Source organism: Lynx rufus, unplaced genomic scaffold (genome assembly GCF_022079265.1).
Source record: "Lynx rufus isolate CCGP_SWC_20201006 ecotype Redwood Valley unplaced genomic scaffold, mLynRuf1.p SCAF_33, whole genome shotgun sequence".
Classification (NCBI taxonomy): Eukaryota; Metazoa; Chordata; class Mammalia; order Carnivora; family Felidae; genus Lynx; species Lynx rufus.
In genome coordinates this window covers 617,426-643,613 of record NW_025814849.1, presented here as the reverse complement: position 1 = coordinate 643,613, position 26,188 = coordinate 617,426, and the positions used below count along the sequence as shown (strand labels likewise).

At 47.4% G+C, this 26,188-nt stretch overlaps 1 protein-coding gene across 1 annotated transcript in view; it reads right to left on the bottom strand.

The window, feature by feature from the left end:
- Positions 1-26,188, bottom strand: part of TMEM132B (transmembrane protein 132B) — a 216,224-nt gene that overhangs the window by 34,861 nt on the left and 155,175 nt on the right. The window contains exon 5 of the mRNA XM_047093190.1: positions 4,276-4,419. Within this exon, the coding sequence (XP_046949146.1) occupies positions 4,276-4,419 (144 nt within the window). The remainder of the gene's footprint in view (positions 1-4,275; positions 4,420-26,188) is intronic.

The window sequence follows — 26,188 nt, the reverse complement described above, 5'->3', positions numbered from 1 at the left end:
CTCCATCGTGGGATTCTATCATGCACAGATTTGAAAAGCAAGAATTCAATTATATGTGCTTGGAATAACTGGAGGTTGCTATCTGACAACACTTGCATCAGAAGACGTAAGAGGAGGATAAAAGAGAGACACATATCTTACCATCAACTCTGCTCAAATCTAACTTACGTAGATACCCCCAACATTCCCTTCAATATGAACTATGCCCGATAATGCCCCCCGAAAATTTGGCCACAGCTCAAATGCAAGAAGACATTTATTCAAAAAATATCAACTGTCTTGGGGCACCTGGGTGGTCCAGTCGGTTAAACATCCAACTTTGGCTCAGTTCATGATCTCGCGGTTCATGAGTTCAAGCCCCACATCAGGCTCTGTGCTGACAGTTCAGAGCCTGGAGCCTGCTTGGGATTCTGTGTCTCTCTCTCTCTCTCTCTCTGCCTCTACCCTGCTCATGCTCTGTCTCTCTCTCTCTCTCCCTCTCTCAAAATAAATAAATAAACTTGAAAAATATTTTTTTTAATTAAAAATAAAATACATCAACTATCTTTCGAACTTTGTGAACCCAGGTTTTCTGTCAAGGATTTTCAAGGATTACTTTGATTACCGTTTGTTCTGACCTACACGCTGACTTTAGAACAAATCCCTGCAGAAGATCCCAAACTGTATCATTATCGTCCTCTTTTTACAGATCAGGATGCTGGGCTCAGAGATGTTAAGTAGTTTGTCCAAGGTCAAGTAGAGAGGAAGGTGGAGTCGGGATTTGAGCGGACATCGTGGGTCTGAAATCTTGACCAGAGGATTCCCTGCCTCTGAGTTCTTTGTCTTTCGACTGAGCTAGAACGGCTTCCTTTTGATTTCCACTCTGGGGACTTAAATGGCACAGATGTGCTCTGTCTCCCGAACGGTGGCCCCTGGAAGGCTTAGAGAGAGCTGTCCTGTGTCCCTCTTCACCCCACCCCTGTCCCTTTCCTTCTCACCAGGCCCAACGCTCACACGGGCTCCGACCACCCCTCTGTCACCGACACCCAGTACCTCCCCCCCACAACACCCTTGAGCAGAATACAGTCCAGCGTCAAGTGCTGCCCCCCTGCCTAGAAAGACACAAGATTCCGGTCAGGGTGACTGAGTGAGATCAGCATTTGTGGCTGACTTTTTATAGAATCCAGGGCAAGAGAAATACCTCACTTTCCCCTGAAATGTGCTTTCAGAAAACCAGCAGCAAGAGGGCGACAAGAAATGACAAATGCCCCGCAGGCCTCCGTGTGGGAGCGAGAGGGGGTGGGGGGCAGTCGTGATTTGGAGGGCCCAGCTCTAGGTGGGGGTCCCAGGAAGCAACGTGGGCAGACGGCTACCTAACCTTTTGACTTCATAACAAGCTGGAAACCAGATTTCTATGTGAATTTGACAATTTTTACAGGATGGCAAAATTTGGATATTACACACACACACACACACACACACACACACACACACACTATTATTAAGACGCATCCTCTACTGTGTGTGGATTTTTACATAGAAGTTCTCAACGTAAAATTTATCCCTCCCAATCTTGCCAAATTTGGCCAAGCTTCCAGCCTTTCAAAGTCATTTGTGTCTTCGTTTCTGTCCCTCCAACATCATTGAATCCCAAGTCAAAGAAGCCAATCTGTTTACAATGTACGTCTTCCTAAATTTATACTTTTTCCCTTATTACCTAAATCACGGTCCCAGTGCAGAGAGTTTCCAAGGCACAAAGATCTTTGGTAAGCCCTGCAAGATTCTCCCTGGGGATCATAGTGTTTTCTGCAACCATAGAGGCTAGGGGGTCTCCCCAAGGGGTGCTAACAAATGTGTCCCCTGTTTGGGAAATGCCCCTGGGATGACACTGAGGCCAGGGCACAACTCTGCAGGTGACACTGTTCATCTCAGAGTTGAGGCGACATTTCCTACAAATAGTGACACTAAACCCAAGACAAACGCATCACATCCAACTCATTAATACCCCTCCCTTGATTCGAGCCCCCCGATTTGCAACAGAGCCTGGGCTCCCTTCTAGAAAAGTCTCAAAAGCAGCTCCAACCTGGATGGTCTGCTCACTCTGGTTTGTTCTTCTGAAGATCAGGTCATGCTTTTCTGGAAGAGAGCTCCAACTTCATGGGGCCACGGAGAGTGACAGCTAAGTTAAAAACAAACGCAAAACCAAAAAAATCCAAAAAACAAAAAAAACACCCAAACTACTGTCTTCCAAAGCAATTTATCAGGCTGGGCAGAAGATATTTCTAGGTTACCTCTGCGAAGGGGAAACAAAGCAAAGGCCATACTCCAAGGCGGCAGAGGAGGGGGCCCACCCTGGGAAGCTCCTCCAGGCTCTCGGGAAGGAACACACATCTAGGGGCTGCAGACACAGGCCGTTTGTTTGGGCCACCATCACCCAGACGCCACCTCCATATGCCACGGCCCCGTGTCTCCCTCTGGAATGACATGGGAACAGTAAATAAAGTGCACTGTCAAAGGCAATCAAGGGCGATGCACCATCAGAATTTCTCCTTCCGTGCAGATGAGCTCCTAGGACTTGGCTCAGATCTTCCTAAACTGTGAATACGGAAGGCCTTAGATTTGTTTAATCAGACCTGCCCACAGAGTACAAGGCCCGCCAGGAGCCCCGGGGCAAGGCGGCGTGTGCTTTGAAGCTAATCCCCTTTCTGTCTCCAGGGAGAATTAGCATTCCAAGCCCAGGAAGCAGGCTGTGCCAAATTTGCGTTTCCTAAGGATTAACTTTTTTTTTTTTTTAATTAGGGCTCACAGACACATCAAATCTTCTTTATCAAAACCATCTCAGGCTTGAGGCACAGCCTCCTGGAGGTCACTTCTACCCGGCGAGAAGCTGGAGGCCTCTCTGTCTACCGCAAAGTTCTTCAGCCTGGGACCAAGTTTCATCTAACCTGTAAACAGGAACCTGTGACAGGCGAGGAAAGGCAGAACTCCGTGCCTTGGTTTTCTAAAATGAATGAATGGACGGGCCCCGGGGGCTCCCTTAGCAAGTTAACGGAGAAAGGACCTTCTGAAGTTTTAAGTCTTTTCTCCATGAATCGTCTGCTGCAAAAGGAAATGGCCAACCAGTGTGCCAAGAAAAAAACAGGCAGAAACTCTAAATTGGGTGCTTCAACCAGACCCCTGCAAAGAACATGAAATAAACCACGGGCTGATCCCTGGCTGAATTTGGAGTCAGAAACACAGCTAATTAGAACGAAGAATCCAGAGGAAACGCCCCATGGCCAGATCACTCAAGCCATGAGCTGGAGCCCACTGGTACTCAAATTACATTAGGAGGCACTTGGAGGGACTTTTATTTTAATGTATGTTAACAAAAAAATTAGTACGTCAAGATCGTGGATGGTAGTGTCTTCATGATGAGGTCCCGGGGCATATCGGTTATTTTAAATAAAAGTTACTTAAGAGACAGGCTGTATAAGGACACTCGGCTCCTCCCCTCTCTGACCCTAAAGAGCTCAAGTGACAGGTACCCTCCCTGTGTCAGCAGGTAAAGAGACATCCTTATCACGGAGCTTGGAAATTTAGAGAAAGTCGTAACACGAGAAAGCAGTATAAACATCCCTTGTTTCTTTCTGCTCATTTGCCGCCCCAGCCCTCATTCTTGATAGAATTCCTTACCAGGTGCTTAGCTGAGCTGTCTGGTAGAATTCCTTATTCGCTGAAGCCCCCAAAGTTAAGTTTTCTCTGTCCTGTCAAATCCTCACAGGTTCATTGCCTTTTTGTCTAAAAAAGGACAAAACCTGCCTGCCTTGGTCATTCCTTTATGCCTCGATTTCATGATTGGGCCTCTGCGCCCACGTGAAAAAACTTTGTTTTTTTCCCCTCCTGTTGGTCTGTCTCATGTCAATTTAATTCTCAGTCCAGCTGGAAGAATCTGCAGGGTAGAGGAAGAATTTTTCCTTCCCCTCAGAGGCTAAATTAGTATTTAACTTTGAAAAAGTGGGACAGTTAAAGAAAATACAGAGTAAATAATGTTATTTACACAAGAAGTTGGCAAACATTGAGATGACAGACATGTGGATTGCTAAAATTAGGGAAATTTTGTCCTATGAACAAAAGGAGGGGAAGAAAATTATTTCTGCTCCAGATGCCGGGGGTCCCCAGTCCGGAAGGGAAACAGCGCACCTGCACGGCCCCTCCAGATCCAGCCAGGCCCCCCACTCCTCAGTGTGGTCCCCCATGGGACCCTGGGACAGGGGGAGGGGCCCCCCAGAGGCCCAGCGGAGAGGCCCCTCGTACCTTAATGACGTCTTCATCCGCAGACCTGCACTCCACAGCCGCGGACACGTCCACCACGGAGCCGTCCTCCTGAATGGCCACGACCTTGACGGGAACCGAGACGGCCTTCCCGGTGAGGACGGCCGTGTTCAGCACCTCCGTGTCCTGCGCGGGAGAGCAGAGGGCGCAGGTCACACACAGGGGAGCCCGTGAGCAGGCCACTGCCACCGTCCCTCTCCCCCTGCCATTGAGGCTCCATCTGCCTGGACCCAGCCCGGAGGCCCCGCGGCTCGGCAGTTCTGGGAAGCCGGGGACAGTGCATCCCAGGCTGAGCTCCCGGAGCCCGACAGCCGCACTCCCTCCTCCGCCCCCAGGGACAGGGGCATGGTCACCCCTCCCAGGACCCTTCCTGCCACCAGCCCCCTCGCTCCAGCCTGCGGCCGGGCTCCCACACCACACGGGGTGCTCTCCAACAGTCCCCAGATCTCCGCTCCAGGGTCACTCGGTGGGCGGCCGCCTGTCCTCCCAGCTCATTAACACCGTGAACGCGGCCCTCGCTGTAGTTTCAAATTAAGACCGGTAACTGGGGCGCCTGGCGGTTCGGTCGGTTAAGCGGCCGGTGTTGGCTCGGGTCACGATCTCACAGCCTCACGTCGGGCTCTGTGCTGTCAGCGTAGAGCCCGCTTTGGATCCTCTCTCTCCCTCTCTGCCCCTCCCCCACTAGCTCACTCGCACGCGCTCTCTCTCTCTCTCCCAAAAAGACACATTTAGAAAAAAGATTCTTTACAAAAAAGAAGAAGAAGAGGAAGAGGATGAGGAAGAAGAGTAAGAGGAAGAAGAAGAAGAAGAGGAGGAGGAGGAGGAAAGTAACCACACACAGAACAAGGAGAACCGGTCGCAGAAAAGCAACCTCTGCCTTCCGGAGCCGACCGCCAGCCCCCTTCCTCCCCCAGGCCTCCCAGTCACCAGGGTCCCCTCCAAGCCCAGGGATCCGCGGGCACCACGGCAGTGTCTGTCTTCCTCTGCTGATCCCCGGGGTCCCGCGGGGGCCACCTTCGGGACTTCTCCCCCACCTGCCACCTTCTTGCTGCCCCCACAACCACCGCCACGGAGACCCTGTCCTGCCGCGTGGACAGCCACCACGGCTGCCCACCCACCTCCCGTGTCCACGCCCCCCACGACAGTTGAAGGGCATCCTTTGTATCGCAACGGAACTCGCAGCGTTTCTCCCCTAGGTTGCACCTCTTGGAAAGCCTCCTGCCGTTCGTTCTTAAGATAAAGTCCACACTCGCGGCCCGCGGCCATCTGACCCTGACCCCGCCTCCGGCTCTCTCGCTCCCCCCCCCCACTGCCCCTCCCACGGGAGACCCCCAGACCTCTCCCCAGTCCTCACCCTCACCCCTGCTCACAGCCACGCAGAGCCCTCACCACACCCGCGCGTCTCAGCCTCCACACCCGCTTCTTGGGGGGAGCGGGGCTCCTCGGCCCGCCACGGTGTGGACAGCGCGCCCAGTCTGCCCTGCGGGAACCCACCCCCGATGCTCACCCCGTGTTCATCTGGTGCTTGTGTTTCCATGTCTAACTACTCATCAGACCGTAGACTCCCCAAGGTCTCGGCCCCCTTTGTTCTGACCTCGTCACATCCCCGGAACCGGGGACGGAACCTGGTGCGTGGGGAGGTCTCGCGCACAGGCTCCGGGACTGGACGGTCTGGCTCTGGGCCTGGCTCGGCCCCCGTGTCAGTGGATCCCAAGTCCCAGAAGGTCCGACTCAAGTGAAAGAACCCATCGCGGGTTCGACTGCACCTGTCGCACGACCGGACTCTGGAGGCTCCGGCCGCCGACCCTGGTCCAGTGACCCCGCGAGGCCAGGGCTACTTCTCTGCTGTTCTCCCGGCCACTCCCTCAAGCGAGCCAGACGGCGCCCGTCACACCGGCCATCTGTCCGCTGTCTCAGCAGGGGGAGGCAGGCTGGGGGAAGAGTGCACCCGCTCGTCCTCGCCGGGAAGTCCAAGGCTCGTCGCACGGGGAGCCACCTGCGGAGGCGGCTGGCAGAGTGGGCCTCCCTAGTGGAGCCGGCGGTGGAGTGCGGGCGTGCGAACGGCTTTCACAGTCCGTTCCCGGGTCCGCCACAAGGCACTTCCCTCCCCCCGCGCCCGAGTTCCCTGATGTGGGACGCGGGGAGAACAAAAGTACCCACCGCGTGGTGACCTCGTGAAGGCTTAACGAGACTCTCTGCGTACAGAGCTCAGAACGGAATTGGCGGAAAATGAACAAGGGCTGCATCCGTGCAGCTACTGCAGCCGATGCTATGAAAGGTTTGCTCCAGGAATGAAGTAAAGAGCCACCAGGCAGGTCCACAAAGGGACTCTGGGAAAGACGCTCCTTCCACACGCGTCCCAAGAGTGAAAGTCAACTAGGGAGCCGGTGGAAGCCGGGCAAAATGCCGCTCAGCAGTGAGGTCCCCCGAACGACACGGTCGCCTCCACCAGACTCTACCCAACGGATAACTGCTTCACATTCTCTTCTCACTCTTGGATCCCCTCGTCTCAGCTCAAGCACTAAGTGGGTCCTGTACCTGATTTTCTAAATGACCCCCTCATTATCCACCTTAAAACTGAAGATCAGTAAGAGGTGGGGTCAATGAGTAATAAATAATAATAATAATAATAATTAATAGGCAGCACTCTAAGTACTTTGCATGTAATTAATTGCTTGTTCAGCTTCCTCCACAACCCTTCCAAGATAGTTCCTACTATTATTCCCGGTTCATAGATGATTTGTTATTCACTGAAATTAAACCTGAAAATAATAGCTACTCATCAATAAAGAAAGCCAACTTTGTAGTGAGTATTTGTAAACAGTGCCAGCCCAATCTAAGAAAGATGAAAAAAAATAAGTTGGTGTTTGGTTTTACGTATGTCCTCTCCCCCGGACGGACTCTCAAGGAGTTACGTCCAAAAGCACATAACTACAGTCCATGTATCTGAATATTCCATTCTCCCCAGGGACATGAACTATATGTGCACCTTTATATTTCAGGTGTACATCAAGGACAGGAAGCAGGCAGCACTGCAGAAATTGAGACGAGAACTCACCAAAGGTGGGACAGTGGTGTGGGTGTGGACGAAATCACCATGGGTCCAAAGATGAGGGACGGTGTCGTGATTCCAGAACACATGGCTAGGTTCTGCTCCTAACGCAATTGGGAAACTCGATACGGGGGTGTTGGCCGTGTGTAACGGGCAGGCATTAATTCTGCCTGATGAGCGTTCACGGACGCTGAAAAATCCACCCAACTCTCTGTTTGAAATGACAACGTTTTGTTTTTCCTCCGGGTATCATCCTACTCTGCTACCAATGAATGTGGCTTAGGTGGTGCTGACCCCAGACCACTGAGTCAGGCTCCGCAGAGGAGCACACACACCAAACGTGGCCCCTCGAGGAGACTGATTCAAGCGAAATGCAGACAAAGGAAATCAAAGACAAGAGCAGGACAGGACAGATTCCTGGAAGGTTTCTGAGTTTCTGAATCCAACACATCGGTGTCCGCTATCTTTGGAAATTTAGATATACATAAAAAAACTTTTACTTAAGCCTATTTTATTTTCTTAATTTTTAAAAAATGTTCATTATTTACTTCGGAGAAAGAGAGAGAGAGTGGGGGAGAGAGAGAATCCCAGGAAGGCTCCGCACCCTCAGCGTAGAGCCCGACGCAGGATCCGAACCCACGAACCCCAGCCGAAATCAAGAGTCAGACACTTAACCGACCGAACCACCCAGGCGCCCCAAGCTGATTTTAATTGTAAGCCAACTTACACCTGAAAGTCTTAAGCAACATGCAAGGCTCTAAAATGAGCACCCATCTCTACTCTGTAGAAACTCACAGGCTTCAAGAAGACACCACCACAATTTTATCAAACTGAGTTTCAAGGCAGGTGACTTTATTTCTTGTACAACCAATCCCCACTGATCCAAGCTTGTGCTTTGATCCCAAATACCTTTGCAACCATGTTCCTTCCTGTAGTTTTGCATGTGTGGCTGAGATTTCTGCAACCGTGTTTTCCAGTGGCCATCAATGGCCTCCTCCAAATCCCAAAGCCAATCCTACCTGCCTCTGACACAATAAGAAAGCAATTTAATCTCGTGAAATATTACATCTAAATCATCCCCTGTTGCCACAGACTGCTAAAACTCCACCATCTATCAAAATACAACTCTTTTATTCTGCTATTTGTGCAAGCTCTAGGTTTTATGCCTTGAAAACATATTTATATTCCTTTATGAAGATGAGTTTCCATTAATGTTGCACACCACAGCAGCATCAGTGAAAATGGCAGAGTAAGGACATCCACAAATTCTCTCCATAAAGCAGGAGAAAACTGGCCAAAAAAAAAGAGAAAAAGTCAAAATCAATTTTTTTACAACTCTGGAAATAAAGGCTATGCAACCAGGAGAGCATGTATTCAAGAAAAATAGCTAAATCTTGGTTAAAAAAGAGCGAAGTTTGTGGCATTTTTACTTGACTTATTCCCATCCCTTACTTCCCAGCTCCGTAGTAGCTTTAAAAAAATTACAGCTCACTGTCAACAATAAAAACTCCTGGGTTCGCAGGACGAAAGCCACTGGAGAGAGCAAATCAGCACTGGAGAGCCTTCAGACCCTAATTCCCAAAGAACTGCCGTTATTGGACTTGTCTGATAGCTCCCTGGAAGATCCCACTTACAAGGCTGTCAGTATTTGACTCGCTCTGAGTTCACCCAGTGTGACAAGCTTTATCCCTAGAGGTATTTGTTCAAAGCCATTGTCGGCAATTGTTTAACTTCATAGCTGCCTGGAGGCACTGAATAAAGTTTGGTGCAAAAAAAAAAAAAAAAAAAAATAGACCAACCCAAAAGCTTAAAAGGAAAAAATGAGGAATAAGATATCCAGAGGTACTTTGGAAAGCTAATGCCTATCCTGGGGACCCTGCAGGACTATGCTTATACGTAGGGCTGTGCGTACGTCCTGGGCTGTGTTCATACTCAAAAAAGACCTGAGAAGGCTCTAAGCTCTCACCACGGGTTGACTTTGAGGTTCTGTTAAAGCAGGAAGTGAAAGCTAAGGCAGGGCTGTCAAATGCCTGGCTGGTATTGAAACTGTGTCCCAACACACACAAAGAGACTCTCGGTAAAGACTGGGGCACGTACTGATTCCAAGTGTCTAGGGCAATCTCTACAATCACGGGCTGACCACCAAGCTGGCCAGACCAAGACTGCAGCGACCACACACAGCAAAAAATAGAGTCTACAGACTTCACGAAAGTCACTAAATAACCCAACTTACTACTACAATAAACAACAATAAAAACCCAAGGAAAAAGAGATGATTTAATTTCAGAGTTGGTACAGGACATTATTTGAAATTTCCCCTTTTCAACAACAACAAAAAAGGATGGTCCAGTCACAAGATGAAAAGCAATCCAGAAGAACTGTGGTTGGGGTGCCTGGGTCGCTCAGTCAGTTAAGCGTCCAACTTCAGCTCAGGTTGTGATCTCGAGGTTCATGAGTTTGAGCCCTGTGTCGGGCTCTGTGCTGACAGCTCAGAGCCTGGAGCCTGCTTCGGATTCTGTGTCTCCCTCTCTCTCTGCCCCTCCCCTGCTCATGCTCTGTCTCTCTCTGTCTCAAAAATAAATAAAAACATTAAAAAAAATTTTTTTAAATAAAAAATTTAGAAAAAAGAACTATTCTTGAGGAAGCCCACACGTTGGACTTACTGGACAAAGATGCAAATATTTTAAACAGCTGTTTCAAATACAAAGAATTAAAAAAAAAATCATACCTAAAGAACCAAAGGAAAGTGTGAGAAAGGTGACTCGCGAGTGAATTCCAATAAAGAAATACAAATTATGAATAATTATGAAAAGAAACAAATGGGAATTGGGGACTTGAAAAGTGCAAGAATGAAAATGGAAAATTCACTCGTATGTTCTCCTATAGGAATGGAGTGAAAGTAGAACAGGATGAAAGGAAAAAACGTGGGAAATCCACAAACGTGGAAATTAAATAGCCTCCTTTTAAACAATAAATGGTTCAAAACAGAAATCACAAGGGAAACTGGAGAAATGCTTTGAGATGACTGAAAACAAAAACACAACATACCGAAACCTCACACGACACAGAGAAAGTAGCACATAGAAACTTACAGCTGTAAATGCCTGCATTATAAAAAAAAGGAAAAGGGGGCGCCTGGGTGGCGCAGTCGGTTAAGCGTCCGACTTCAGCCAGGTCACGATCTCGCGGTCCATGAGTTCGAGCCCCGCGTCAGGCTCTGGGCTGATGGCTCGGAGCCTGGAGCCTGTTTCCGATTCTGTGTCTCCCTCTCTCTCTGCCCCTCCCCCGTTCATGCTCTGTCTCTCTCTCTCTGTCCCAAAAATAAATTAAAAAACGTTGAAAAAAAAATTTAAAAAAGGAAAAGGAAGCTCTCAAACCAATGACCTAGACTTCCACCTGCAGAAGAGCAAACTAAACCCAAAACGAGCAGAAAGAAGAAAGGAATAAAGAATAGAGTAGATCAGTAAGTCAAAGGAATAAAAGGCACAGCGTAAGGAATACAGTCAATGATGTTGTAATAGGCACGTAACAGGACAGATGGTAGCTCGCTTATGGCAAACATACCATAATGTATAAACTTTTAAAACAAAAACAAAAACCCAAAGGGCATGCACATTTTTTTCATCTTAATAAGTACTGCCAGATTGTTTTTCAATAACACAGTAGCAGTTTTCACATCTCTCAGTAATACATGAGACTGTTTCCCCATATCTTTGCCACCATTTTATGTGATCAATCTGTTTAATTTTTGCCAGTATCAAACGGTAAAAAAAAATGGCATTTTGTTGCTACTTTAATATTTCTCTGAACTCAAAAGGAAACTCAGCATTTGTTTCAGACTTTTAGTGTCTATTTGCATCTGTGTTTCTGTGAACTGTTTGCTTCTGTTATTTTTCTAATGATTCTTTCATTTTTCTATTTGTCTGTTTGTATTTTTAACAAGAATTTCTTAGAGTATTTGTATATTAGAGTCACTAAAATTGTATCTCAAAAAAATTCTTTTTCAGTGTATTGCTGGTTTATGATGGCGTCTGTCATACAATTTCATAAACAAAGAAGAGAGTGGAAATGAATGATAGAAAGAATAGAAAACAGTATAGAAAATCAATGAAATTAAAGCAAAAGTAATTTATTGGGTACAATAGAATCAACAACAAATTACTTAAAATAAATTTAACCAAGGTGCAGGAATTCTATACTGAACACTAAAAAATGTCATTGAAAGAAACTAAAGACTACCTAAATACATGTAAAAGCATCTTGTGTTCATAGATTGAAATACTTAATAATGTCAAGATGACAATACTCCTCAAAGTGATTTACATAGTTGATGCAATCACCATCAATATCCCAGCTGCTTTTTTACAGAAATTGACAAGTTGATTCCAAAATTCATATGGAAATGAAGGAACAGTCAAAACAATCTTTAGGGGCGCCTGGGTGGCTCAGTAGGTTAAACATCCGACTCTTTATGTTGGCTCAGGTCATGATTTCGTGGTTCGTGAGTTCGAGCCCAGCATCGGGCTCCACACTGACAATGCAGAGCCTGCTTGGGATTCTCTCTCTCTCTCTCTCTCTCTCTCTCTCTTCTCCTTCTCTCTGCCCTTCCCCCACTTGCACTCTCTCACTCTGTCTCTCTCAAAATAAATAAACAAAAACTTTAAAAAGAAAAAAAAAGATTCCCTTTGTCCCTCTTCCTCTGCCTCTCCCATGCTCGTACTCTGGTACTCTCTCAAAATCCAAAACAAAAACAAACAAAAAAAATTCCTTATTTTTTTAAGTTTATTTATTTATTTTTGGGAGACAGAGAGAGAGAGAGCACAAGCAAGTGAGGGGAAGAGAGAGAGGGAGAGACAGAAACCCAGGCAGGCTCCATGCCATCAGTTCAGAGCCTGATGTGGGGCTTGAACTCACGAACCGTGAGCTGAGAGCAAGAGTCGGATGCTTAACTGACTGAGCCACCCAGGTGCCCCAAAAAACCCAGTCTTTAAAAAGAACAAAGCTGAGAGGACTCACCCTTTTATGAATATAATTGGCTTTCCAGAAATAAACCTTCACATTTTCCATTTTCAGCCAAATGACTTTTGACAAGGATGCCAAGACAATTCAAAGGTTTCAAAGAAGAGTCTTTTCAACAAAAAATGCTGGGATAACTGGATATCCACATGAAAAGAAAAAAAAAAAGCTAGATCCCTACCTCACACCATATAAAAAAAAATCAACTCAAAATGGATCATAAGCACAAATATAAGAGCTCAAACTATAAAACTCTTAGAATAATACTTAGGTGCAAATCTCCATGACTTTGCATTGCATTGTCCTCACTCTGGACCCACACGTTGACCAAGTAGCCACTTGTCACTGTGACAGAGGAAGGGAGAGCATAAGGTCTTGTGCTCTTAGAGCTTCTGACTGGAAGTGAGCTCATCACTCTTCACAAGTTTCATTGCCCAAATCAAGGTACATGGCCATACCTAAATTCAAGTGGGCAGTGAAATCCAGCCAAACAATGTGCCCAAAAAGAGAATTGGTGGGCATGTCTTGAAAAAGTTTCTCACTTTACAAGGAAGGAAACTGAGGCACACCACACTATTGCTAACCAATATATGGTTCCCATTCATTGTTTCACCTGCTGCATAATATTTTATACTATGTGCACATGCTACTCACTCCCCATCCTCCCCTTACCCTCCAAGCCCCTCCCAGCCCCCAATCTGCTTCCTCTCTCTATGCATTTCCTTACTCTGCACATTTTATGTAAATGGAACCATATTACACATGCCCTTTTGCGTCTGGCTTATTTCACAAAGCATGGTTTTGAAGTTTATTCATGTTGTAGCATGTGTCAGCACTTCATTCCTTTTTATGGCTGAGTAATATTCCGTTATATGGATATACCCACATTTCATTTACCCATTTATCAGTTGATGGGCATTTGGGTTGTTTCTCGGTAAACCTGGGTCCAGAGAAAGGACAATGCAGTGCACAGTCCCTGGCTGATGGGTGTTGGACATGTAGTGAGAGCAAGAATAAACCATTGTTGTTTTAAGCTATTAAAATCTAGGATACTATTTTGTATCTATACCCTTGGGCTAAAGATAAAAATATGTGTAAACACATACTGAATGCTAGTTAGGTGTGTTTTCCACAACAGAATAGGTTAGCAGTTCCAAAACTACTTTAGTGAATTCTAGGATTGAGCAAGTAAGATATGTTGGTAATAATGAGAGACAGGTTTCTCACTGCTAAAGAAATGAATTTAAAATTGCAAAAAAAAAAAGGGTAAGAGTGAACTTCAGTCATGAGCTGGAAGTAGAGATACAGCCATGAACTTATGGCAGATGGCAGGTGTATGTGTGTTTATGTATGTGCAAATGTAGGTGTGTCTTTATTTAGCTTTCCCTAGTTCTCTGTGCTCAGAGGGCTTTGATGCAATGATACCCTAGTAATCAGCACACCCAGACCCAGATTTTAGTTCTAAATACCCTCTCCAAACAAAAAAAAAAAAAAAAAAGGAAACAGAGCTCCTGGGAAAAATGGCTAATTCTGGGGCCAAAGCACAAGATAATGAGCCTAAAATATGTTGCAGAGCCAGAAGATAAAAAAGTGCTTGAACAAATGTCAAAAGGACACAGGAGACAGCTTGAAGGAGCTCCCACTGGTCAATCTGGGGCAATTTTACAGCACTATAAATAATTGTAACAGCCCATTATAATAATATAATATATTATACAACAAGTATAATATATAATAAGCTTCTGAGTCCATACTGATATAAACAAACAAACAGGGGAGAAGGGAAACTTCATCCTTAGGGTAGAATTCCAACTAATAAATGTAAAAACTAACGATGAAATTAGAATATCACCATCTGGCCACCACCATTTATCACCATAATTGTTTCAGGCAGGAATCAGCATGAATGCTACTAGTAATTAAAAGTATGATAAGAAACAGGACATTCGTATAGTGTTAATGTATCTCCATGCAAGAGATTTATTAATTTCAAAGAGAAAGACAGGAACTATATGGAACCAAAACCCATCATACACCGTGGCATCCACGTGATCAAACATAACATCACTTACTGGGATAAACAGACACCCTGTGTCCTGAAAAAGGACATAACGTCACTTTTGATATGTTTAGAAAACAAGGTGGGGATGGAATCTGATAATGAGGAACCTTCAGACAAATTCAAATTGGGGTCATATTCTACAAAACAACTGGCTTGTGCATTTCAAATGCATCACAGTCTGAAAGACAAAGACCGAGAAATTTCCAGATGGAAGAGGACTGATAGATATAATAACAAATGTACATGTGATCCTAGACCGGGTCCTCAAACAGAAAAAAAGTACATTCCCTTTGCTGTAATGAAGGTTAGTGGACAACTGACAAAATTGGAATAAGGTCTGGAGTAGAGGTAAGTCTTCGTACCAACTGTTAACTGATAATCTCACTCTACCTCTGCAAGAATGTTTGGGAAATTCACACTGAAGCATTTGCAGATACAGGATCAGCACGTGTGGAACTGAAACACTGCATAAAACACAGCAACAAGGTGTGTTCGTGTAGAAGGGGGAGGATGTTGTCATCTGGGGAGCTTGGGGAAGGTATCTGGGAAATGCATTTATTCAGACTCCTAGGAAATTTAAAAATAATATGAAGAAGCAAAAGAACAAACAAATCAAGGAATAAATGCATAAAGATACAGGGATGGGAAGTGCCTAATGAACATCATTGATGACAACTAGCTTTGTTTTCAAAGTAGCCATCACACCTGCGGAGTCCAATGCAGGGCTCGAACTCACACCCTTGAGATCAAGAGTTGGACGCTTAACCGACTGAGCCAGGCACCCCGACAATTAGCTTTTCTTAAACACTTAGATAAGTGCCAGGCACTGTGCTAAGCGATTTACACATATTATGTGCTAATAATAATGCATATTTATAATAAATACAGTGTAATATGTACTGATATCTAAAAATAAAAGTCACCCTAAAGAAGAGCCTGCTACATGATAAGTTCTTGATAAACATTTACTAGTCTTACTAACATCTCATTTAATCCTCAAACGTCCCTACCGACAGATTGCTGTTTTTATCCTCACTGTGCGAATGAGGGAACCAGGGCTGGAAAGGGTCTTTCAATTTGGCCGGAATCACACTTCTGCTAGGCAGCCAAACCAGGATGTAAATAAAATCACGTACACACCAAAGCCCATCATCCTGGCTGCCCTGGTGCTTCTCCTAGCTTCTCCCCTGTGAAGCACAGCCAACACTCCATTGCTTTGCCTGACTCACACGCTTCAAGGACAAAAGATAGATTTCTCTCGGCTTTGATGTTAACACCTTGTAAGTAGATATCTTACAAATGTAAAGCTTAAGAGTTAGCAGAGGGGTGTCTGGGTGGCTCAGTCAGTCGAGCGTCTCACTCTTGATTTCGGCTCAGGTCATGATCTCACGGCTGTGGGTTCAAGCCCCGAGTCGAGTTCCGCGCACTGACCGCATAGAGCCTGCTTGGGATTCTCTCCCTCACTCTCTCTGCCCCTCCCCTACTCACGCTCTCTCTGTCTCTCTCAAAGTAACTAAATAAACTTAACAAAAAGGTTTAAGATTTAGCAGAAACAGCCAAGCAGCCCCCAAACCCCATGACATGACCACATGTGGCTTCTAGAAGGTTCTATCCCAGCTGCTCCCCCAGCGTGGGAGCATGTGGACCACAGTCCTCAAGGCCCAGCAGCCTACCTCCTCTGGTCCCTGGCACAGGGGTGTCAGTCTCTGAACGGGACTCTAACTCTGACCTGGTTTTGCTCTCAGACACCCCGACTTCTGATTTCTAGAGCTGTAAGACAGATGTAAACTTCACTCAGAAGTAAACAAGGATGCCTGCCAGCTCCAACCGAGACAATGATTTTCAACCCCACTTGTCGTGTATTACATAACTCTGGAATCGGCCCACTTCCCTCCATGTGATAGTTATTTTTGGACTCTAATAATTTACCATCCACAAAGCAGTAAGTGATTTCAAAAATTCAGCTCCTTATGAGTCCCTGAATAACATGGAGAAAGTCCTATCAAGTAGGATGGCACTCAGAAGGAGTTGATAAAACGTGTCTAAGTCCGAGTCCGGTCCAGATGTCTCCCAGGTGGCAGCTTGGAGGGAAGAAGCTGAAACCGTGTGGAAGGACGTGGACCAGCTGTCACCCAGTGCGCTGGGGAAGCTCACGGACGCTGGTAACCAAGGGCAGCGAGATGGTAAAGGCTACTTAATGGATGAGACAGATGAAGGGGCACGTGGTTGTCCAGTGGGCCTCACGGTCAGGTTTACGTCCACTGTGTCCCACCCTGCCGGGGGGGGGATGTAAGATCCCAGGCGCTGTCGGCAGCTGACGCGGCCCACGGTGACATGAGGGCCAGACGGAAAGCCAGAGAGACCAACAGGTGACAGCCAAGCTTCAGTCGGACAGAAAGAAAAGACACACACAGTTTTAAAATGCTAGATAGAGGCAATGACACGGGGGCAGAGAGAAAGGGAGAGAACACGGCAGCTCAGGGAAGAGAAAGGCAGCGTCGGGGAAAAACGTGCGCGTGAGAGGGGCACACGCAGAATGCACGCGGGGTTACGGGCGGGCGCTGTTTGTTCCCACATCCCAGCTCCAACACTGAACCACATTCCCCCGTGTTTGCCCTACTTCTAACCATCAGCACCTCCTCAGTCCCAACCGTAACCTGTCAGCTGTATATCTTCGCTGCCCAGGGTGGGGAAGGAAGAAAACCCTCCCATGCAGCTCAGCGGCATTAAAATACAACACAGCTTCCGGTGGCCAGAAGACCGCCAGCAAATGACATCTGTCCAATTAAAAGCGAAAGCAGATCTGATGGCACCTCTGAGACAGATGTTCCCGAAAAAGCTTAGCATCTCTGAAACCCGAGCCCACGAGGAAAACTCCACCCTGATATAAACAACCCTGCATACAGTGGCGGGGCCCTGTGACTGCAGCAAGCAGGGGGGTGGGGGGGAGGGCTGCTGCAGGCTGGGGCTGATTCAGTCCCACAGTCAAGTTCCAAGTGAGGGTGGATGGAGGAGGGAGGGAGGCGGGGAAAGGGAGGGGAGGGGAGGGAGAGGAGGAAGAGGAAGAACTTACTGTCCAAAAGGGAAAAAGACAGACAGGCAGACAGACAGAAAGACCGAAAACATACAGTCCTAAAGAGGGAGGGAGACAGACAGACAGACAGACAGACAGGGAGATCTACAAAGACAGACTGACCCAGGCAGAATGAGAAGGGGCAGAGGGACAGAGACAAACGAGGGACACAAGCGGAGAAAGACAGCAAGCTAACGAGCGGGAGCATTCAAGGGGGACTGAGCTGGGCAGCAGGACGACAGAGGCAGCGACAAAGAGAACAGGATGTGCTTGGACCTCACACCCGAGCCACGTGGCTCTCTGCTCTGTACAAACCATGCCTCTGTGTCCACCGTGGGGCTGGCCCGGCCCGCTCCGGCCCTGACTCCCGCAGCCTGTGTCTGTCTGCAGCTGAGGCTGCTGGGCTCGGCCCCAGCACAGAGGATCGTCCTCAGAAGCCAGGGCCCTGGCAAAGCGCCCCGGGAAATGGGGTGCACCTGCCAGGGATTCTCAACACGGTCATGTCCCTGGGGACTTCCCTACGGAACACACTAGAGCAAAAACACTTGTTCAGCAAATGCTCAGGGCACTGCTGAGCATACAAGTGAGGGGGGAAACAACGAGAATCAGAAGTTTCTGTGGAAGAGTCATGATATGCAGGCACTGTTTATACCTTCATGTTTTTATTCACATAATTCTCATAACAAGCCTATGAGGAGGAGCCCTCATCATCCCCATTTTACAGATGAGAAAACAGAGTCACAGACACTCATCCCAGATTTCAATACTGAATGCTGGACCCAGAACTAAAACCCAGAAAATCTTACTCTAGAATCTAGGCCTGTAACCACTATGCTATTCTGCTTGTTAAGAATAATATACTATCGAGGTGGCTGGGTGTCTCAGTCGGTTGAGTGTCTGACTTCAGCTCAGGTCATGATCTCGCGTTTCGTGAGTTCAAGCCCCGCATCGGGGCTCTGTGCTGATGGCTCAGAGCCTGGAACCTGTTTCTGATTCTGGGTCTCCCTCTCTGCCCCTCCCCTGTTCGCATTCTGTCTCTCAAATATAATCATCAAAAAAAAATTTTTTTAAGAGTCATATAGTATCAAGGTACCCGGGTGGCTCAGTCAGTTAAGCGTCTGACTTCTGGTTTGGGCTCAGGTCATGATCTCACAGTTCGTGAGATCGAGCCCCGCGTCTGGCTTAGTCCAGAGCACGGAGCCTGCTTGGGAATCTCTCTCCCTTTTCTCTCTGCCCCTCCCCAACTTGTGCATGCTCTCTGTCTCGAGAATAAATAAATAAACTTAAAGAAAAGAATAATATAATATCAATACAGGAAAATCATAACACTCTGTTCCAGACAGAATGCTGAGCCCTTTGTATGGTTTCTCATCAATCCCCAGAGGGAGGGTCTTTTCTGACTAGTCTCTCTCGCTCTGTTTTTACACATTACCCAATTGTAGGTCACAGGAATTGCCACGATTTGGAAATTAACCTGCTAACTTGCTTCTGATCAGCCTCGCCCACTAAACAGTAACACTTGGAACTCTGCTTCTGTTCGGGACCCGGAAATAGCCCACCTGCTGTAACTCAGAAAATCAGACAAAATACAGGCAGCAATTGTTTTCTGACGCTATGAAAATAGGTAGAAATAAGGGAAAGTGAAGGCGAGTCCTGGGTTACCGTAGGAAGAATAAATTCAAATAAAACTCCACCCTCTTGTTGAGATCAGGTGACAGAGATCAGGGTTAAGGCAGCTAGAATTTGGAGGCAGTTTATCCGAAAGAAAGGAGCTTGGTGCGGGGAAAGAGTCCTAACATCTTCAGAAGGGGCTCTGGGGTCTCTGGCTCAGTACCCGGCTGTACATGCAAGGCTGAGGACAGAATCTCCAGAAGCAGTAAGCTGAACGATTCGGGAACACACACAGGGCTGGAAACCATCCATGTTCCAATCAGCCAGACTGGAGAAACCGCGTAAGACAGGGAACACCGGGCAGAATGCTGAGAAGGGTCATGCCGTTAACAGTAGAGCTAAATTAGACCCAGTAAAGGCTGCTGTAGACCTGCCCCTGAGAAGCTTTTTTAAAAAATGTTTATTTATTTATTTTGAGAGAGAGAGAGAGAAAGAGCATGCAAGCAGGGGAGGGGCAGAGAGAGAGGGAGAGAGAGAATCCCAAGCAGGCTCCGTGCTGTCAGCGTGTAGCCAGATACAGGGCTCAATCCCACACACTGTTAGATCATGACCTGAGCTGAAATCGGGAGTCTGACATTTAACCGACTGAGCCACCCAAGAGCCCCTTTAAGAAGCTTAAACGCAACCTTGAAAGAAGCAAACTTATCTGGATGCTAGAACAAAATTGACACCGATTAGAAGAATAGAGCAAAACCTAGCACTCAACAAGGTGAGATTCACAATGGACAGGAGCCATTCTAAAATAGGTAACCAGGATAAAAATCAAGTAATAGACCCAGAAATGCTGGAGACGATAGAATTGTGTATAAAGGGAGTAAAAAAAATATGCCTAGACAGAAAATATTCGGTCTAACGGACACTGAAATGGCTCCTACGTGCTCACCCAAGATGAATGAAAACGAATGTCCATGTAGGGATGCAGAATTTTTACTCCTACCAGCCCCAAACTGGAAAGAATCCCCACGTCTGCTGGTGAATGAATAAACAAAGTATGGCACACCCACACGATGCGATATCAGTCAGCAATAAATCACTGATACGTGCAGGAATGTGGACGAACCCAAAAGCAATTAGGCCAAGGGAAACTAGCCCAAGTACATGCTATGGGATCCCACTGATGTGAAATTCTTTTAAAGGGAGAATGGTGGGGCGCCTGGGTGGCGCAGTCGGTTAAGCGTCCGACTTCAGCCAGGTCACGATCTCGCGGTCCGTGGGTTCGAGCCCCGCGTCGGGCTCTGGGCTGATGGCTCGGAGCCTGGAGCCTGTTTCCGATTCTGTGTCTCCCTCTCTCTCTGCCCCTCCCCCGTTCATGCTCTGTCTCTCTCTGTCCCAAAAATAAATAAACGTTGAAAAAAAAATTAAAAAAAAAAATAAATAAAGGGAGAATGGTAGTGACAAAAATGATGGTGGTTGTCAGAGGCTGGGGTGGGGTGGGGTAAGGACTGGCCAGGCAGAGGCTAGAAGGAGTTTGGGGGATGATGGAAATATTCCGTCTGTGGCTGCGGTGGGGTGATGGTTGTGTAACTCTCCACGAATCTCAACAAACTGCAAAACAGGTGAGCGTCACGGCACGTCGGTGACACCTCAGTAAACATGACACAAAATTAGATCTCACTTGCTGGTTGTTCATTACCGCATCGCTCGTGTCTTCCGTTCAATAACTATTGGTTCAGAAGAAGAGGGGACCAGAGAGAAGCAATGCACAGGAAAGACAGAGGGACACGGGCGGGTCCATTACCAATGTCAGATGCGCCACCGATCCCACTTGGAGAAGAAACTGAAGCTCAGAAGCGTTCGGTCATTTCCTCACGGCCCAGGACTGGTGTCACACATCGCCCGGGGGGAGAGGAAACGCATACACTTTCCTTAACTGGTCACGGGCCGCAAGTGTGTGCCCTTCCTCCCGATGCACCTGCTGCCTGGAGAAGCCGGGGGTGGGGGCGGGGCGGCAGTGTGCACGGGTGCAGGGCCAGGCTTGGAGCCAGACCCCCTGGTCCCAATCACACCTGGGTCACTCGGGAAAGCCATGGAAACTCAACTTCCTCCCTCCCTCCCTTCCTTCCTTCCTCCCTTCCTTCCTTCCTTCCTCCCTTCCTTCCTTCCACGATTCGGGTTCCTCACCTGTCACAGACGGCCAGTAACTCCACCTCTGCCTCATAAGGTAGTCATGGGTCTCAATTCAGGTGATGCCTCTGAAGCACGGGGATCACTGCCCGGCCCATCGTAGGTGCTCAACAAAGGTCACTTACCAGCCTCACTGCTCCCACATTGGCTTCATGGAAAACCTCCACTCATCCTTCAAGATGCTAGTAAAGTGTGGTCTCCTGTGTGAAACCCTCCCAGATGACATCTCCTCCCAGTCGGAATTAATCACTTCCTCAAGTATGTCCCTATAGTGCTTTACAGATGCCTCCTCTCAGGGGCAACTGGGCGGCTCACTCGGTTGAGCGTCTGACTCTTGATTTCAGCACAGCTCACGACCCCAGGGTCATGGGATCGAGCCCAGCATCGGGCTCTGCACGGTGTGGAGACTGCTTGGGATTCTCTCTCTCTGCCCCCCCTCCAGTTGCTGGCACATGCACTCTCTCTGTCTCTCTCTCTCTCTCAAAATAAACTTTATTCTGAATAAATCAATAAACTTAAAAAAAATGCTTCCTTTTAGCACATGGCACCACAGTTCACACGCTGCTTCTCAGATACGCTACGGAAGGCTCAGATTCTAGCACGACTCTCTGAACACCACTAATGCTGGAGTCATTCGGGTGTTTGAACAAATGAGTAAATACCAATAGGCCCGGCGTGTACCACAACTCACATAGTCTACACAGCGTGGTATTAAGGGCAGGCGACCTGGGGGGAGGGCACAGCAGGAAGTCCCCTCCTTGGAAAGACACGATTCGGAAAAGTCTCGCAGGGCCTTCAATCCTGAGCCTATCCTATCTCCCTCAAGAACTAAAATTCAGTTCAGAAGAGCTTTCCAATCAGGAAACTTTCATAAAGTCTGTCCGCAAAGGAAAAGGCATGTCCTCGTCGGCAAACCTGACCCCAAACTACACTTTCCTCCCCGAAAGCTTTTTAGAATTTCTGTGTTAGGAGCGGCTGGAAGAAGGCAGCCAGGAGCCCAACTCTGTGAAGACCACACCACCCCCCCCGCCGGTGTCTACTTTTCCCACACGGAGGACACATGTGATGTCACGCTAGAAGCCATCCTTCCAATCTGGCGATAAATCGTTTCCATGTTTTCCTTAATATACCTTGGTATTAAGATTAATGTATCACTTAGCAGCTTAGTATTATTATAATTCAAAGTCACCGTGCGGTGCGGCCCCAGCACCTGTGAATGGCGCGTCAGGGTTCAGATCAACGCAGTCGCCGGCTGCAAATCTCTTTGTGTCTCCCCGGCTGTGCTGGACCAGCCCCAAGTGCCTTCTCTCTTCACCTGCATCTTCAAGCACGTAGTCGACTTACTAGTTTTCTAGAGCCGCCACCAATGACCACAAAGAGCAGAAATTTATCCTCTCACTGATCTGGTGGTGCGACATCTGAAATCAAGGTGTCCGTGGGGCCACACTCCTTCCAGAGGCTCCAGAGGAGGAGCCTTCCTCCCCTCTTCCGGTTTGGGGGCTCCAGGCATCCCTTGGCTTGTGGCCACATCGCGCCAGTCTCTGCCTCCGTCGTCACATGGCCTCCTCCTCTGTGCGTCCGTCCCACCCCTGCCCCCCCCCCCCCCGCTGTGTCTGTGTGTGTTAAATCTCCCTCTCCTTTTTTGTCACAAGGACATTAGTTGCTGGCCTTAGGGACCACCATAAACCCAGCATGATTTCTTCTTAAGAACCTTAACTCAATTACATCTACTAAGGACTTATTTGCAAACAAGGTCGCATTCACAGATACCAGGGGTTAGAATCTGAGACATTTTGGGGACACTATTCAACCCACTACAGGCCTTGTTTTCTAGGATTGTAGAAAGTAAACGCAAAGGGACCAGCCTTGGCCCATGTCACCAGAAAAGAAACAAAAACAAAAACAAAAACTCTGGCTCTCACCTGCATTGAGAGAAAAGTTCAACGTTTCTATTCTTTAACAAACAAATCCCTCCCTCGTGACTCTGGAGAAACCAGTGGGATGGTTTTTTCCATTTTCGTAATAAGCTCAAATTGCAAAATAAGCAATTGCTTACTGCCAGGACCTCCTCACCTAGGAGAAATAGAAATAGAAATCACCCTATCCTGATATCTGTACACTCAGGACGACCATAACGTTTCCCTTTTTCTGTCAAAGAACTGATGAAGCCAACTTGAGACCGATGAAACGGCCAGAAAACAACGCTGTCCTCAAAAAGTTCCTGTCTCCTCTCCAGTGATGCCACTGGCTAGGACACAGGTGTCAGCAGACTGAAGGTCGGAGGCAGCGGCTGAACAGGACCCCGGTCAGGCCATGCGTGAGTAGGGGCTGGCCAAGCAGCCGGGATGACGGGGCTCGCGATGGCTCTACTCTGCCGGCCCCTTAGGAGAAGGAAAATGACGCTACTTACCATCTGCTTCAGGCTTGCGCCTACCGGACACATCCTCCTCTCAACTCCTTTTGAGGGTGAGGGGGGCAGGGCACATAAGCAGTTCTGGATATTTGATTTGAACTAATCCTGTTACTAGCAAAGAAAAAAAAAATTCTGTGCCTTCGTTTGATACTTCCATTAAGGAGTTGTTTTCGATACTAGGAAGGCAGGTGAAGCATGACCGAAGCAAAGAGAGTCACTGAACCCAGTAATTTAGATAGCGTAATGTGCTCTGATGCCCAGAGTTAATCTAATTTCTACATTTATATGTCATGGTGGATTTGGAGATTAGCTTTGAAGGGTCATCCAAACCCCAAATAGAGAGCAAACGGAGTGACTTATTATTTCAGAAAGAGGGACGCTGGCCACGCCCAGACTCCTGTGGTCAGATAAGCACTAGCCCCAAGTCCACTCTGATTCTCTCTCCCCGCTGGGGAACTTGACCCCTGACCCCCTCAAACGCTGGGGGGGAGCTCAGACCCCACCCCCAGCTCCAGAAATGCATCCTGGCAACCAGGCCTACAGCCAATCAGCATCTGGCATCCCTCTGACCCGTGATTGGTCGGAGGGCTGGGCAGGTGCTTCCAGCTGATCCAATCAGATTGGGCTTTCTGTAACTTGCAAATCAGGGCCTCCCCAGACCCAGGCTCAGCGCTGACCCTCTCCACCTACTTCTGCTTTGGGACCAACTTCCTCACATAGTGGTTAAGAAGCTGAGAGGGCTGGGATCCCCGGTGAGGACTGGCTAGCCCCAGGTCATTTTCAGGGGCTGCTCACAAATGGAGCCAATCACACGGGCTCCTGTCTCTCATTTGATCTTCCGGCAGACTCGGACACGTTCCTAGTGAGTACTGAACCAAATCTAGTTACTGCCTAATTTAGAGAGGAATCACCAGTCCCAATTACAGACCAAACTAACGCCCCTGTGCACAGCAGAGTCCTGGGGCCACCACACCAATGTGCACAACGAGCCTCAACCAATCTCCTCTCCTCGTCACATCTGACACTCTCCTCCCACCCTTGAAAGTAATTGTGACTACTTTCACATCAAGAGATTCTCAACACCCCTGGGAGGTCATCAGGGAAAGTACACCCATTACCACCACACAGAGGGGGAAACAGAGGCTCAGACAGGGCACCTGGCCTGCCCAGGTCTCAGAGCTGGTTATGAAATCTTCCCTGGGCAGGAATCTATGCCTTGTATCTTGAAGGAGGTATTTTCACTGGGACATTTATGTTATTACTTATTTCAATAAGGATTGGCTGTGGGCACTTGGGGGGCTCAGTCTTGATTAAGCATCCGACTTCAGCTCAGGTCATGATCTCATGGTTAGTGAGTTCAGGCCCTGTGTCGGGCTCTGTGCTGACAGTTCAGAGCCTGGAGCCTGCTTTGGATTCTGTCTCCGTCTCTCTCTGCCCCTCCCCCACTTGCGGTCTGTCTCCCTCTCTCTCTCTCCCTCTCTCTCTCTCTCTCTCTCTCTCTCTCAAAAATAAACGTTAAAAAAATAAATAAGGATTCGATGTACTTTGTTTTCAGACACTATACCTTCAGTGTAGTACGGAGAACACTTTGGAGTCATTCTTGACCCAGAATCCTGGACCTCCCACTCACTGAGTGGACTTGAGTAAATGACTTATTTTCTCAAAGATCCAACTTACCAAATTTCTGTTGACTTGTTCTATCAGTTACGGAGGGAGAAGAGTTTAAACATCCAACTACAATTGTCAATTTATATTTATGTCTTTCAGTGATGTAAATTTTTGCTTCTTGTACTTTGAAGCTTTGTTATTGAGTGCTTACAGATTTAAGACTGTTCCGTTTTCTTGATGAACTGACTCCTTTATCATGATAAATTGTACTTCATAATCGCTGGTAATATCCTTTGACCTGTTATTAACATGTCATTCTGATGTTAATACAGCCATTCTGTGTTTTTTAGTATCTTTCTCTTTCTTTTTTCAGCACTGTGCAGATTTTTTTTTTAATTTTTTTTTTATGTTTATTTATTTTTGAGACAGAGAGAGACAGAGCATGAATGGGGGAGGGGCAGAGAGAGAGGGAGACACAGAATCGGAAGCAGGCTCCAGGCTCTGAGCCATCAGCCCAGAGCCCGACGCGGGGCTCAAACTCACGGACCGCGAGATCATGACCTGAGCTGAAGTCGGACGCTCAACCGACTGAGCCACCCAGGTGCCCCAGCACTGTTCAGATTTAATTGAAAAAAACTGTAAGGCATTTAAAGTGTAAAAAGTGATGATTTGATATGCATATACATTGTGGTAGGTTTCACCCCAACAAGTTAATTACATATTCAGGGTTTGGGGGGCTTTTTTGTTGGAAACATTTGAATTCTAATCTCTTAGCAAATTTCAATTACACAATACAGTTTTATCAACTGCACGAACCAATCTCTATAAAGTTTATTCATTGCCTTACTTTTTGTAGTACAAAAATGAAAGGAAGAG